Source organism: Carcharhinus amblyrhynchos, chromosome 31, assembly GCF_965287045.1.
Source record: "Carcharhinus amblyrhynchos chromosome 31, sCarAmb.v2.hapA, whole genome shotgun sequence".
Lineage (NCBI taxonomy): Eukaryota > Metazoa > Chordata > Chondrichthyes > Carcharhiniformes > Carcharhinidae > Carcharhinus > Carcharhinus amblyrhynchos.
In genome coordinates, this window is record NC_137354.1 from 17,922,983 (window position 1) to 17,939,005 (window position 16,023).

The 16,023-nt window shown below is 46.0% G+C and overlaps 1 protein-coding gene across 5 annotated transcripts in view; it reads left to right on the forward strand.

The window, feature by feature from the left end:
- The window catches only part of ptpn20 (protein tyrosine phosphatase non-receptor type 20), a 276,596-nt gene that overhangs the window by 120,644 nt on the left and 139,929 nt on the right, over window positions 1-16,023 (forward strand). For all 5 annotated transcript variants that reach the window (XR_013889733.1, XM_080215794.1, XM_080215796.1 and 2 more), the window contains exons 12-15: window positions 3,928-4,078; window positions 7,799-7,937; window positions 9,935-10,087; window positions 11,893-12,078. Coding sequence is in view for 4 of the 5 variants with exons in the window: in XM_080215794.1 (XP_080071920.1) it covers window positions 3,928-4,078; window positions 7,799-7,937; window positions 9,935-10,087; window positions 11,893-12,078 (629 nt within the window). In the remaining variant the exon portion in view is untranslated. The remainder of the gene's footprint in view (window positions 1-3,927; window positions 4,079-7,798; window positions 7,938-9,934; window positions 10,088-11,892; window positions 12,079-16,023) is intronic.

Here is a 16,023-nt window from a genome sequence, read left to right on the forward strand (position 1 = left end):
GCAAGTCATGTTGTAGCTTTATAGAACCTTAATTAGGCCATACTTAGAATATAGTGTTCAATTCTGGTAGCCACACTACCAGAAGGATATGGAGACTTTGGAGAGAGTACAGAAGAGATTTACCAGGATGTTGCCTGGTATGGAGGGCATTAGCTATGAAAAGAGGTTGGAGAAACTTGGTTTGTTCTCACTGGAGCGCTGGAGCTTGAGGGGAGACTTGATAGAAGTCTTACAAGATTATGGACAGAGTGGATAGTCAGAAGCTTTTTCCCAGGGTGGAATTATTGGGGGCACAGATTTAAGTGCAAAGGACAAGGTTTGAAGGAGATGTATGAGGCAGATTTTTTACACAGAGGGTAGTGAGTGCCTGGAACTCGTTGCTGGGGGAGGTAGTGGAAGCAGATACAGTAGTGACTTTTAAGGAGTGTCTTGACAAGTAAGTGAATAGGATGGGAATAGAGGGATATGGTCCCCGGAAGGGTAGGGGGTTTTAGTTAATTGGGGCAGCGTGGTCAGTGCAGGCTGGGATGATCGAAGGACTTGTCCCTGTGCTGTAATATACTTAGTACGCGAATAGAACAAAGAATAAAGAACAATCATCCCGGAGCTTTGCTTTAATCACTTATTATTTCAATTACCATCCGAGCGCGTTTTTTGAGTATGGTGGCGGTGAAATTATGGGGTTTCGCTACACAAGAAAGTAAGAGCCAATTTGTCAAAGTAAATTAAGATTTAACAAAGAGAAACCATCGAACTGTCACTCTGACATGAAAGATAATAGGTCCCCTGGCAGCAGGGGGACTGCTGGGGGAATCGGCTCAAACCACCAGGCTAATAATGAGCAAATAAATTAAGTGAAAACCTTCACTCGAGTGCAATCGCACCTTCTTAAAAGCCCCAAAGATCTTTACTTTCTGAAGCCGGGTTTTTGTAACACTTTGGAACAATGGTTTTCAGCTGATTGAATGGTTTGGCTTGAGTCCAATTAGAAAATTAAATTTCATGGCTGGCAGGGGACATCTGGTGGAAGTTGTGATAGCCAAGCTGGCTACCATGTTCTCCAGATGGCACACTAGAAGCCTTCCCTCGATGATTTTTCTCTAATTAGAAGTGCAGGTCTAGTTGTGGGGAAAGGCAGCAAGGTCAGCCCTGGGCTGTCAGAACAAAGGTTCAGATTATCAAACTCCAAAGTCTTTTTTGTAATGTGTTGATTTGATTTGATTTATTACTGTCACATGTATTAGCATACAGTGAAAAGTATTGTTTCTTGCACGCTATACAGACAAAGTATACTGTTCATAGAAAAGGAAAGAGAGGGTGCAGAACGTAGTGTTATGGTCAAAGCTAGGATGTAAAGAAAGATGCGAGGTAAGTCCATTCAAACGTCTGATGGCAGCAGAGAAGAAGCTGTTCTTGAGTCGGTTGATACGTAACCCCAGACTTTTATATCTTTTTCCTGACGGAAGAAGGTGGAAGAGAGAATGTCCGGGGTGTGTGGGGTCCTTAATTCTGCTGGCTGTTTCTCTGAGGCAGCAGGAAGTGTAGACAGAGTCAATGGATGGGAGGCTGATTTGGTGATGGATTGGGTTACATTCATGACCCTTTGTAGTTCCTTGCGGTCTTGGGCAGAGCAGGAGCCCATACCAAGCTGTGATACAACCAGTCAGAATGCTTTCTATGGTATATCTGTAAATGTTGGTGAGAGTCGTAGCTGACATACCAAGTTTTCTTAGTTTTCTGAGAAAGTAGAGGCGTTGGTGGGCTTTCTTAACTATAGTGACGGCGTGGGAACACTGTGTGTTTACACACATGATATTCACAGGAATAGTCCAGCAATCTGAATCATAAACCTTTGTTTTTAGCTCTTTCTCATCCTGTGCCTACTGTAACTTTCGTAAATTCTTTCATGCCAGCACCACAAGCGAGTCTAACATTTGTTGTCCATCCCTCATTGCCCTCGAGAAGGTGATGGTAAGGAACATAGGAATTAGGAGCGGAAATAGGCAAATTCAGCCGTTCGAGCTGCTCGGCCATTCAACCAGATCACGGCTGATCTCTCTCTCCCTGGTCGGAAATCCACCTCCCCACCTATTCCGTATATCCCTCTAACCTGTTTTCTTTATTAGAAATATGTCCACCTCCGACTTGAAACCATTTAATGTTTCAGAGCCACCAACTTGAACCACTGCAGTCCATCTGTCGTAGGTACACACGTGATGTAAGGGAGGGAGTTCCAGGATTTTGACCCAGCGACAGTGAAAGAACGCTGATATATTTCCAAACCAGGATGGTAAGAGACTTGGAGGGGAATTTGCAGGTAGTCCCCTGTGCCTGCTGCCCTCGCCTTTCTTGGTGGTAGAATTGGCGGATTTGGAAGGTGCCATTGAAGAAGCCTTGGCGAGTTGTAGATGGTACACACTGCTGACACTGTGTCAGTGATGGAGGGAGTGAATGTTTGTGTTTAGAGTGTCAACCAGGCGGGGCTGCTTTGCCCTGGATGGTATTGAGCTTCTTGAGTGTTGGATCTGCACTCATCCAGGAAAGTAGAGAATATTCCAACTTAATTGGCACCGTATCCATGAACATTCACTCCCTCTACCGCAGCAACAGCCGTGTGTACCATCTACAAGATGCACTGCAGCAACTCACCAAGGTTCCTTAGGCAGCACCTTCCAAATCCACAACACTACCAGCTAGAAGGACAAGAGTAGCAGATACCTGGTAACACCACCACCTGGAGGTTCCCCTCGAAGCCACGCAACATTCTGACTTGGAAATTTGCCATTCCTTCTCTGTCGTGGGGTCACAGTCCTGGAACCCCCTCCCTAATAGTGCACTCAGTGTGACTACACCACATGAGCTTCAGCGGTTCGAGAAAGCAGCTCATCATCAGTTTCTCAAGGGCAATTAGGGATGGACAATAAACGTTGGCCTAACCAGTAACGTCCGCATCCAGGGAAAAAGTAAAAAGAAGTAGGCTCTGAGTTGCAATATTCCAACACCATAACTAATCAGCTATCACATGCATAATATGGGCAAGTGTTTCAGCTTTGGGTGCTAGTAATTGTTCAGGTTTTGAGAATTATTTATTTCCCTTCAGTTTCCATCCAAAATTACCTTGCAAATTGCCAAACATAAGATCTGATGTGAGCTGACGCAATCAAGCAGCATTTGAGAATATAGCAACAGGATTTTCCAGTTGCGTCTGCTGTGAACCCTCAATGTGGCTGAGTGTCACACAGCTGCTGGACTTACACCCTGGGGGTGCTCCATACTGCATCCTAGTCTATTGACCTAATCTATCAGATTTTTCTCAGCCTCTCTTTCTTCCTCTTGCTTATTTGATGGCACGCGATCACCCTTCTCTCTCGTTTATGCTACCAGTTACTTTATATTTCTCTCTTTATTCCACTTAGAATCATAGAATGCTGCAATGCAGAAGGTGGCCATTCGGCCCATCGAGCCTACGCCAGCAACAATCCCCCCACCCAGGCCCTGTCCGCATAACCTCTCATGTTTATCCTGCTAATGCCCCTGACACTAAGAGGCAATTTAGCATGGCCAATCCATCTAACCTGCACAGTCTTTGGACTGTGGGACAAAACCGGAGCACCCGGAGGAAACCCATGCAGATATGGGGAGAATGTGCAAACTCCACACAGACAGTCACCTGAGGCTGGAATTAAATCCATGTCCCTGGCGTTGTGAGGAAGCAGTGCTAACCACTGTGCTACCATGCTGACCTTTTGCTCTGTCAACCTGTCCATCTATACATCTCAAAAGACAGGTGAAAATGATCATTTCGCCCAACAATCAAGACGGAGGTGTCTGTAAACTGGATTTTATTCAGGTAGCACTGAGTACATCGCCACTCCCATGATCATCTGTTTGATTCTAATCACTGCAATCTTGCCCCTTATTTTACAGATAAGGAATTTTTCTTTCTTGATCATTTTACCAAGCTGTACAAGGTGGCACCGAGTGGATGGAAGGATCAGCCCAAAAAGAAACCAGCGATTGTCAACTTCACACTGTTCCTGCGAATAAAGTTCTTTGTCGAGAACTTCAGTTTAATTCAGTAAGTAACTTCCGATCATCAAGGTGGCTGCCAGTTTTTCATTCTTTGTAACCCTGGATAAGTATATCTAGAAAACAGAATGCATTTCGTTCAGCCCTCAGGAGGTTTCATAGAAGCCCGACAGTGCAGAAGGAGGCCATTTGGCCCATCAGGTCTGCACCAACACAATCCCACCCAGGCCCTAACCCCATAACCCCATGCATTTACCCTAGCTAGTCCCCCTGACAGTAAGGGGCAATTTAGCATGGCCAATCCACCTAACCCGACTGTGGGAGGAAACTGGAGCACCCGGAGGAAACCCACGCAGACACAGGGAGAATGTGCAAACTCCACGCCGGGAATCGAACCCAGGTATCTGGCGCTGTGAGGCAGCAGTGCTAACCGCTGTGCCACCCTACGAAGCTTGATCACATGGTGTCACGGATGATCTGATGAAATGCTGTCTTGCCCTGTCACCCTTATTAATCAATGGGGGAATCGAGGATTGTGAGGATTGTTTGAGCCTCTAGGTTGCTGTGGAGTAAAGGAGACACAAATTCTGCTGCTTCATAAAAATATCTTTATTTCTTTGATCCAACTCCACCCACAATTCACCACCAACACCCAGTGCCATCTGTAGCTCCTTTATATATCAGTGACTTCCATTGAATATTGAAATCAAATTAGGACTTAATTGGAAGGTCTATTAACCCATTTCTAAAGGGACCAAACTGGGAAAGTGGAATCGAGGATTATCAGATCAGTCATGATCCCATTGAATGACGGATGATGGGCTGAATGGCCTACTTCTGCTCCTATGTCTTATGATCTTCTGATGTTCTGCCCACATTAATGTGAGCACCTGAATTTCTTAAAATGGGCGACTGAGGGGAATGAACATTGTGGGATTTTGTAAAATGAGTTTGATGCCTTTGAGGGTGGCACAGTGGTTAGCGATGCTGCCTCACAGCACCAGGGAACTGGGTTCGATTCCTGGCTTGGGTCACTGTCTGTGCAGAGTCTGCACGTTCTCCCTGTGTCTGCGTGGGTTTCCCCCGGGTGCTCTGGTTTCCTCCCACACTCCAAAGATGTGCTGGGTTAGGTAGGTTGGCCATGCTAAATTGCTCCATAGTGTGAGGGGGACTAGCCAGGGTGAATGCATGGGCTAAATGATAGAGCCTGGGTGGGACTGTGGTTGGTGCAGACTCGATGGGCCAAATAGCCTCATTCTGCACTGTAGGATTCTGTGAATGAAAGCAGAAGCCTTCCAGAAGATGAAGCTGTGTCAGAGGTTCTGCCTGATTCTCAAAGGCAATCATTAAACCTCCAGGTGATTCCTGCAATGTTGCTGCCTGCGTTTGATCTCGACTTGAATAGATATTTTCCATCGAGGGTTACCCTGGCAGTGCACACTCTCCAGGGTGAGGGGGCTACTGATGACATCATTAAACTGGAGAATTGAAATTTAAATCTTTCTATGCTTAAATGGTTGATGATTCAATTCAACTATCCCCCAGCTGAAATTAAATTACACTCCTGAAGTCACTCCCTTGTGTCTTCAGTTGATATTATTTAATGACTTCATTTCACAGTTGGAGGATGGTGTTGTACAGTTTATTCTGTGTGATCTGTTGATGCACAATCACATTCACACATATTTAAGGGCAAAATGGCTTAAACACATCTGCAAGAATGGATTAGAAACCTGTACTGGTGGTGTTGGGGAGAGACACAGTGGCACAGTGGGTAGCACTGCTGCTCCACAGCGCCAGGGACCTGGGTTCAATTGCTTGGCGACCGTCTATGTGGAGTTTGTACGTTCTCCTCATGTCAGCATGGGTTTCCTTTGGGTTCTCTGGTTTCCATTCACAGTCCAAAAATGTGCAGGTTAGGTAGATTGGCCATGCTAAATTGTCCCTTAGTGTTCAAAGATATGCTGTTTAGGTGGATTGGCTGTGCTAAATTGTCCCTAGTGTCCAAAGATGTGCAGGTTAGGTGGATTGGCCGTGCTAAATTGTCCCTAGTGTCCAAAGATGTGAAGATTAGGTGGATTGGCCATGCTGAATTTCCCCTTAGTGTCCTGGGTAGGTTAGGGGGATTAGCAGGGGATAAGTCTGTGGGGTAATGAGAATAGGGCCTGGGTAGGGTGCTCTGTTGGAGACTCGGGGCAAACTCGATGGGTCGAATGGCCTCCTTCTTCACTGTAGAGATTCTATGAAAAGTTCTTCTTCAATCCCTGGTCCAAAACCACAAATCTGTATCCTTGAGTCATTGTAACAGCCAATGGGAATAGTTTCTCTTTGCCTGTTATGTCTAACCTCATTGGATTCTTGGGTCAAATCGCCCCTCAACCTCCTTTGCTCCAAGGAGAACAACCCCAGTTTGTCCAACCTGCCCTTGAAGCTCAGTTCCCTCACCCTTGGATCAGTGCCCATGAGGTGTGGTATATATTCCACCTGTCTCTGGTCTCAGGGGCCATTGTTTGCAAAGTAACAAAGTCACTCATTCCTTTCCATAAAACAGTAGACAATGCTATAAATAGTTTTCACTCTGGTGCTGTCAACATCATTATTTGGACACAATGATAATGTACACTAGGCAAGAATTCATAGAAGTAATTCTGGTCCTGGGCAAGACGACAGCTCAGTGACTATCATTGATTGCTGTGCAGACACATGGATTTGGGCCGGTGTCTGTGGGAGTTTGCGCATTCTCCCCGTGCTTGCGTGGGTTTTCTCCGGGTGCTCCGGTTTCCTCCCACACCCCAAAGGTGTGCTGTTAGGCTGATTGGCAGGAATAAATTGTCCCTAAATCAGTTTCCCTCAATCTGGATGGCCATAAAACATTAGACAGGCGTCGTGGGTGGAGAGGGGGACTGGTGGTGTTGAGATGGCGGCGCGGGTTCGTTGGGCCAAAGGGCCTGTTTCCTGGGCTGATTTTGTTCTTTGTTCTTTGTTCTAAATCAACGTGGGGATAATAATGAAGTGTTCTCTGAATCTCGGGACCTATAACCCGATCTGTCGCATAAAACCATAAGATAAAACCATAAGATATAGGGGCAGAATTAGGCCATTTGGCCCATTGACTCTGCTCCACCATTCAATCATGGCTGATATGATTCTATCCCCATTCTTCTGCCTTCTCCCTGTAACCCTTGATCCCCTTATTGATCAAGAACCTATCTATCTCTGTCTTAAAGACACTCAGTGACCCGGCCCCCATAGCCCTTAGAGGAATGAGTTCCACAGATTTACCACCCTCTGGCTGAAGAAATCTCTCCTCATCTCAGTTTTAAAGGAGCGTCCCTTCACTCTGAGGTTGTGCCCTCGAGTTCCAGACTCTCCCACGAGTGGAAACATCCTCTCCATGTCCACTCTATCCAGGCCTCTTGGTATTCTGTAAGTTTCAATTAAATCCTCCCTCATCCTTCTAAACTTCAGCGTGTACAGACCCAGAGTCCTCAACCACTCCTCAGATGACCAACCCTTACTCCTGGGATCATTCTTGTGAACCTCCTCTAGACCCCCTCCAAGGAAGGGGGTCTATTATCCTATTAAATGTGTCCACTCAATGGAAGCTTGCTATTGGGTGGGTGAAACTGATCAAAGTGCCACATGGGTGGAAGTATCGGGCTGCACATTTGAAGCTGGCTTCTCGCTTTCCCGGACAGCATTACAATATATATATATATACAAAGCCCTGCGGCGGGGAGCATTTGATTTCTATGCGTTTACCTTTCAGACACAGCCTCACTCGACACCAGTATTACCTACAACTGAGGAAGGATATCCTTGAAGAACGATTGTATTGCAATGATGAAACAGCCCTGCTCCTTGCCTCGCTGGCCCTCCAGGCAGAGTACGGAGACTATGTTTCAGAGGTGGGCAAACACGATAAATCATTCTTAACCGGTGCCGTGCGCTCCAGAATTCAATTATACCGCTTAGAGTGGAGAAAGAGAAGAAAAGTTACAAGAGCTAAAGTCCTTCGACTGGCATTTTTGCCAGGTGCATTTTAGACGCTCATTTCTCTAACCCCTGACTTCCTCCAAATAATGTTCTACTAGCTGTTGCGGTGTAGATCAACTAAAAGGAAGGATGCAGCCCAAATACAACAGTCTTTTGGCATGTAATACAAGCAGTGGCATATTAAACAATCCATACAATATGTGATGCAATGGCATATTAAGAGGCAGATGAGTTATATCAGCCCCCATACATAAAGTTTATTTATTACGTGGATTTTGCACATTCTCCCTGTGTCTAAGTGGGTTTCCTCTGGGTGCTGTGGTTTCCTCCCACAGTTCAAAGATGTGCGGTTAGGTGAATTGGCCATGCTAAATTGCCCCTTGAGGTCAGAGGGATTAGCAGGGTAAATACGTGGGGTTATGGAGATTGGGCCTGGGTGGGATTGTTGTCAGTGTGGACTCGATGGGCTGAATGGCCTCCTTCTACACAGTAGGGATTCTAGGATTCTATCTGAGTCACTCTGTGGAATTAATTGCTGAAATAATGAGATCTGTCTTCTTTATCATCTGTAAGATGATGAACGGAAGGACAGCAGTTTTGCACTCCATTTTTAAACTATCATCAGGGCTAAACAGGATAGATTCAGAAAGAATATTCCCAATGTTGGGGGAGTCCAGAACTAAGGCTTATAGTTTGAGGATTAGGTGAAAAAAGTAAATATTTTAGGACTGAGGTGAGGAGAAATTTCTTCACCCAGAGAGTGGTGAATGTTTGTGCAGAGTTTGCACGTTCTCACCATGTCTGCGTGGGTTTCCTCCAGTGCTTCCACAGTCTGAAAGACGTGCTGGTTAGGTATATTGGCCGTGCTAAATTCTCCCTCAATGTACCTGAACAGGCGTCGGAGTGTGGTGACTAGGGGATTTTCACCGTAACTTCATTGCAGTGTTACTACGAGCCTACTTTTTTTGAGTCATTCATGGGACATGTGCGTCGCTGGCTGGCCAGCATTTATTAAGAACATAAGAACATAAGAAATAGGAGCAGGAGTAGGCCATCTAGCCCTTCGAGCCTGCCCCGCCATTCAATAAGATCATGGCTGATCTGTTGTGGCTCAGTTCCACTTTCCCGCCCTCTCCCCATAACCCTTAATCCCCTCTCTTATCAAAAACCCATCAACCCGCTTCTTAAAAATATTTAGCGAGGCAGCCTCCACCACTTCAACGGGCAGAGAATTCCAGAGATTCACCACCCTTTGAGTGAAGAAGTTCCTCCTCAACTCCGTTCTAAACCGCCTCCCCTTTATCTTGAGGCTGTGCCCCCTAGTCCTACTGTCTTTTTTGAGCGGGAAGAGTCTCTCCACCTCTATCCTATCCATCCCATTCATCATCTTATACGTCTCAATGAGATCTCCCCTCATTCTTCTAAACTCTAACGAGTACAAGCCTAGTTTATTCAGCCTCTCCTCATAGCTCAATCCCCTCAACTCCGGTATCAGCCTAGTAAACCTCCTCTGCACTCCCTCCAGGGCCAAAATATCCCTACTTGCCCTTGGAGGGTAGTTGAGAGTCAACCACATTGCTATGACTCTGGAGTCACATGTAGGCCAGACCGGGTAAGGACGGCAGATTTCCTTTCCCCAAAGCACATTAGTGAATCAGATGGGTTTTTCTGACAATGGTTTCATGGTCATCAGTGGATTCTTAATTCCAGATATTTTTTATAGAATTCAAATTCTCCCATCTGCCGTGGTGGGATTCGAACCCGGGTCCCCGGATCATTAGCTGGACTTGATAAGTTAACAATAGTACCACTAGGCCATCGCCTCCTCTAAGCCTACTTGTTGCACGTACTGTTTGAGTGTTTGTCCTTGCAGAGTCTGATAACAGTAAATGTATTGTGTTTTGGAAAGGTGCATGGCAAGAATTACTACCGCGTGGAGCATTACATCCCTCCCAGTGTGATGGAGAAAATGGCTTTGACCTGCATAAAGGAGGAACTGCCCCGACTACATTCCACTTACTACAACCTGTCTGAGGAAGAGGCTGAGATGGAATATCTGAAGGTACAGTGCACAGCTCCGAATCTTTGGCCAGGGATTGTTTGTTAAGGTAGCAATCCTGGATGAATGCCTAATATCCTCTCACAGCATTCTGTTTCTTTATTCATTCGTGGGACATGGGCGTTGCTGGCTGGGCCAGCATTTATTGCCCATCCCTGGTTGCCCTTGAACTGAGTAGCTTGCTAGACCATATCAGAGGGCAGTTGAAAGTCAACCACGTTGCTGTGGCTCTGGAGTCACATGTAGGCCAGACTAGGTAAGGATGGCAGATTTCCTTCCCTAAAGAACCAGATGGATTCTTTTCAACGATTTGGTTTCGTGGTCACCGGTAGATTCTTAATTCCAGACAATCATATTTCACCATCTGCTGTGGCGGGATTCGAACCCGGGTGCCAGGACATTAGTTCAGTTTCTGGATTGATAGCCTGGCGATGATACCACTTGGCCATCACCTTCCCCTTTATGCTTAATTCTTCTCTTGTGCTTAATCATGGGAAGAGTTAAGCCAATTAAAATTACTTGGGCTGAGATTCCACGACCGTGCCTGCCACTGGGATTTTCCAGCCCCGCTGCAGTGAGTGGGGATTGGCTGAGTTCTCTTTATGCCTACGAGACCAGAGAATATCGGCCTCATTTTCAATAGTGGGCCGAGGAAGGTGTTTGGTGTTTGTCTGCTAACATCTGGGTGAGCCTAGTCTTTTGACTTCCAACACGTGTTTCAGTTGTGGCTCAGCAGGGGGAGGCGATGGCCTCATGGTATTATCGCCAGAATATTAATCCAGAAAGTCAGCAAATGTTCTGGGGATCCAGGTTCGAATCCCACCACGGCAGATGGTGGAATTAGGATTCAATAAAAACAGTCTGGAATTAAGAATCTACTGATGACCATGAAACCATTGTCGGAAAAAAAAATCTGGTTGACTAATGTCTTTAGGGAAGGAAATCTGCCGTCCTTACCTGGTCTGGCCTATATGTGACTCCAGAGCCACAGCAATGTGGTTGACTCTCAACTGCCCTCGGGCAACTAGGGATGGGCAATAAATGGTGGTCAGCTAGCGATGCCCGTGTCCCACAAATTAATTCATAAAAAGCACTGCCACCTGCCAGTGCCAGGGATTTGGTTTGGCCTCTCTTGTGCATGTTTGCACATTCTGTCCACATGGATTTCCTCTGGAAGGACAGCACAATGCTGCCTCACAGCGCCAGGGACCTGAGTTCGATTCTGGCCTTGGGTCACTGTCCGTGTGGAGTCTGCACATTCTCCCCGTGTCTGCATGGGTTTGCTCCCACAGTCCAAAGATGTGCGGGTTAGGCAGATGGGCCATGCTAAATTGACCCTTAGTGTCAGGGGGAGCAGTAGGGTAAATACGGGGAGTTACAGGAATAGGGCCTGGGTGGGATTGTGGTCAGTGCAGACTCAATGGGCTGAATGGCCTCCTTCTGCACTGTCGGGATTCTATGAATTCTATGTAGGGATTCAACAATAATTAATATAAAAAACCTTCTGTCCTTACTCGGTCCATATCCCTCTATTTCCTCCCTATTCATGTACCCATCCAGATGCCTCTTAAATGTTGCTGATGTGCCCGCTTCCACCACCTCCTCTGGCAGTGCGTTCCAGGCACCCACCACTCTCTGCCTGAAAATCTTTCCCCCCCGCACATTTCCCTTAAACTCTCCCAAAGCTGGAAAATCGTGCCCGAGGTGACTGGACCTTCGCATGGTCCTGTGTCCTGCCCGCTACGCTGCCTGTGGCGGGTGGGACGGGTAAATTCCACCCCACATGTTTGCTGGCGTTTTGTTCTCAGGTAACGCAGCAGCTTCCAGAGTACGGTGTGCTTTTTCACCGGGCGTCGCGGGACAAGAAAGCCGGGGGCGGGGACATCGTGCTCGGAATCTGTGCCAAAGGGATCATCGTTTACGAGGTGAAGAACAACACCAGGATCGCCAGTCTACGCTTCCAGTGGCGCGAGACTGAACGGATCACCTTCCATGTAAGTGGCACCCCAGCCAATTCAGGGTGAAGAATGTATGCTGCAGTGGCAGATTAACCATTAGGCTGGGTAGGCTTTCGCCTAGGGGCCCGGAAGGGAGTTGGGGGGGGGGTGCCCCGAGAGTTTAAAAAAAAATTGGTTTAACCCTTTTAAGGGTGAATAAATTTTGATAGCCATTCATGGTATATTCGAAGACAGTCTGATGATGATGTCATGGTCACTGGGATGTATCGAGCTCTGGTAAGAGATCGACTGCACGAGGTGTATCCAAATACATATATGAGCTTTAGAATTTATCTGTCCTTAATGACCACTAACCGTTCAGGCGAGGGTTCATTTTCAGCACTGAAGAGGATCAAAATCCATTTGCACTCAACAGTGAGCGGTGAGAAACTTAGTCATCTGGCACTCTCCACATTGAACCAGACGTGCTTCGATCTGTTGATTTTCATGCTGTTATCGACACTTCTGTAAACCAAAAAACACGAAAGCTTTTTAAAACATAAATCTGAAGGAAATGAAAAATCAATGAATAAAAGGGCTGTAATTGATTCATACAACTTTATGATATTATACATGTAGTACATTTATACAAAGATATAAGTTATCTAATGTCACTTTATTCTACTCAACGAAGGGTGGGACAGGGGACAAGGTCAGGGGGCCTTATTAAAGCTCAGTTTAGGAGTCTGGGTTGTAGTTAATCCGCCACTGATAAGCTGGCCCAGCCAGGGCAGCCCACTTTTCCTGAACGAATTTCAGAAAGTTAATCATGAGTTACCGTAACTAAAACCAGATATTTACCCCAGTTATTTTTTTCCCCACTTGTGGGTGCTGGGTTTTGGTCTGCAGCTGGTACCCTGACCCTGCCTCAAGGTAAGGAGTCTCACAACACCAGGTTAAAGTCCAACAGGTTTATTTGGTAGTAAACGCCACTAGCTTTGGGGGCTCTGCCCCTTCGTCAGGTGAGAGGAGAGTTCTGATCACAAACAGAGCATATAAAGGCACACACAGTTTACAGAAAACTGATTAGAATGCCAGTCTTTATATGATCAGAACTCTGTTTGTGACCAGAACTCTCCACTCACCTGACGAAGGGGCAGAGCCCCGAAAGCTAGTGGCGTTTAGTACCAAATAAACCTGTTGGACTTTAACCTGGTGTTGTGGGACTTCTTACTGTGTTTACCCCAGTCCAACGCCAGCATCTCCACACCCTGCCTCAAGCCTGGAGAGTGGGTGACCCGTCCGACTGTCAATTGCCATGCTTGATGGTTCCTCAAACTATACATTAATGCGCCTGCTTCCACCACCTCTTCTGGCAGTGCGTTCCAAGCACCCACCACTACCATGTTCCAACATGGATAGAGATTACAATATCTTCTTCCCTGCTGCCATCAGACATTTGAATGGACCTCCTCGCACTAAGCTGATCTTTCTCCACACCCTAGATACAACTGGAGCACTATTTTTAATTTGATTTGATTTATTATTGTTCATGTATTGACATACAGTGAAAGTTATTGTTTCTTGCGTTCTATACAGACAAAGCATACAGTTCGTAGAGAAGGAAAGGAGAGGGTGCAGAATGTAGTGTTACAGTCATAGCTAGGGTGTTGAGAAAGACTAATTTAGTGCAAGATAGGTCCATTCAAAAGTCTGATGGCAGCAGGGAAGAAGCTGTTCTTGAGTCAGTTGGTACATGATCTCAGACTTTTGTATCTTTTCCCCAATGGAAAAAGTTGGAAGAGAGAATGTCCGGGGTGTGTGGGGTTCTTGGTTATACTGGCTGCTTTGCCGAATCAGCGGGAAGTGTAGACAGGGTCACTGTTTGGGAGGCTGGTTTGTGTGATGGATTGGGCTACAATCACAGCCCTTTGTAGTTCCTTGCGGTCTTGGGCAGAGCAGGAGCCATACCAAGCTGTGATGCACGCGGAAAGGATGTTTTCTATGGTGTATCTGTAAAAGTTGGTGAGAGTTGTAGCTGACATGCCAAATTTCCTTAGTCTTCTGAGAAAGTAGAGGTGTTGATGGGCTTTTTAACGATAGTTTGAACTGCATCCTGCACCATCTCCTTTCCTTCTCTATGAACAGTATGCTTTGTCTGTATAATGCACAAGAAACAATACTTTTCACTATATACTAATACATGTGACCATAAATCAAATCAAAATCAAATAAGAATCCTGGCTGAATTTATTAACCCTCTGTAATACATGGATATGCGTACACTTTGGCTGGTATCTTATTGCCGTTCATGCCAATGGGATTTTCCTGTCCAGCCGCAGTGAACAGAGATTCGGCTGGCCACCAAATTCTCTGACTTTGCTGCAGGGACCCGGGTTCAATTTCCAGCTTGTGTGGAATCTGCACATTCTCTCCATGTCTGTGTGGGTTTCCTCCGGGTGCTCAGGTTTCTTCCCACAGTCTGAAAGACATGCTGGTCAGGTGGATTGGCCGTGCTAAATTCTCCCTCAGTGTATCTGAACAAGTACTAGAGTGCGGCGACTAGGTGATTTTCACAGTAACTTCAAAGCCTATGATACTAATGAATTAACTGTTAGAAACAGCGGGAGCATGAACAGATAAGATTGCGGCCTCAAACTTTCAACATTGTTAAAAATGAATTAATGTTGTTCTATCCATTTATTTCTGTGGATCTGTTCCAAAGCCCATCGTTCCCCGGTCCATGCCAAGCTATGCTCCATTTGTAGAATCAAATATTCCTCTGCACTATTGCAAGTGTCTGGGTGCAGGTCGAGACATTATGTCCTGAACTCTGTGTATAGCTCCATACTGCACGGGTATTCATTAAAGAGTTAAAGATTACATCTCTTCACAAGTAACTCTATATTACTTTTCTGATAATCAAATAAAAAAGACACAGAAAATCAATCTACTTCGCAGAAGCATCTGTCATAATAGCCTGCCAAGCTGGGGGTGGTTTGTGTGCGTGTGTAGGGAAGTTGTTCAGTTCAATGTGGAACGTTCGAAGCATTGCAGCAACGTATCATATGGCAGTGGTCTTAGTATTGGTCATTTCTCCTGCTCTCCTAGCTCCCTGCATCTCGTGGTTCAAAATGGACTGTCCGGTGACACGGCAAGAATAACACTAGTTTACATTATAGTACAAATCAAGTATTCTTTATACTGAACCCTCAGGGTTGGCTGCATTTTGGTTTAATTTTGGATACTTTATATAAGCTTACATCACAATAGCCCAAGTTGAGGTCAGTTACAGTCAAAAGGAGAGTTTGGCAATCTAGGCTAGTGAATGTGGCATGGTAGCACAGTGGTTAGCACTGCTGCTTCACAGCTCCAGGGTCCTGGGTTTGATTCCCGGCTCGGGTCACTGCCTGTGTGGAGTTTGCACATTCTCCTTGTGTCTGTGTGGGTTTCCTCCCACAGTCCAAAGATGTGTGGGTTAGGTTGATTGGCCATGCTAAGAAATTGCCCCTTAGTATCCAGGGATGCGTAGGTTAGAGGGATTAGTGGGTATAATATGGGGGTAGGGCCAGGGTGGGATTGTGTTTGGGGCAGACTTGATGGGCCGAATGGCCTCTTTCTGCACTGTAGGGTTCTATGATCTATGGTCTATGAATGGGTCGCATGAGTGGCTCTCTTGCATCTCAGTGGGCCACAAGATTGAAATCGGCCTTGTCCAGTAAGCATGAATGAGATTAAATACATTTAATACACGCCAAATATTTCCCAACAGGTTATAGAAAATGCTTCATAGTTTATATATTAATAGAATTGTCATTGACTCCAACATAGAACATCACAGCACAGTACAGGCCCTTCAGCCCTCAATGTTGTGCCGAGCTATGTCCAATCCCAAGATCAAGCTATCCCACTCCCGATAATTCTGGTGTGCTCCATGTGCCTATTCCAATAACTGTTTGAAAGTTCGTAAAGTATCCGACTCCACTATCACAGCAGGCAGTG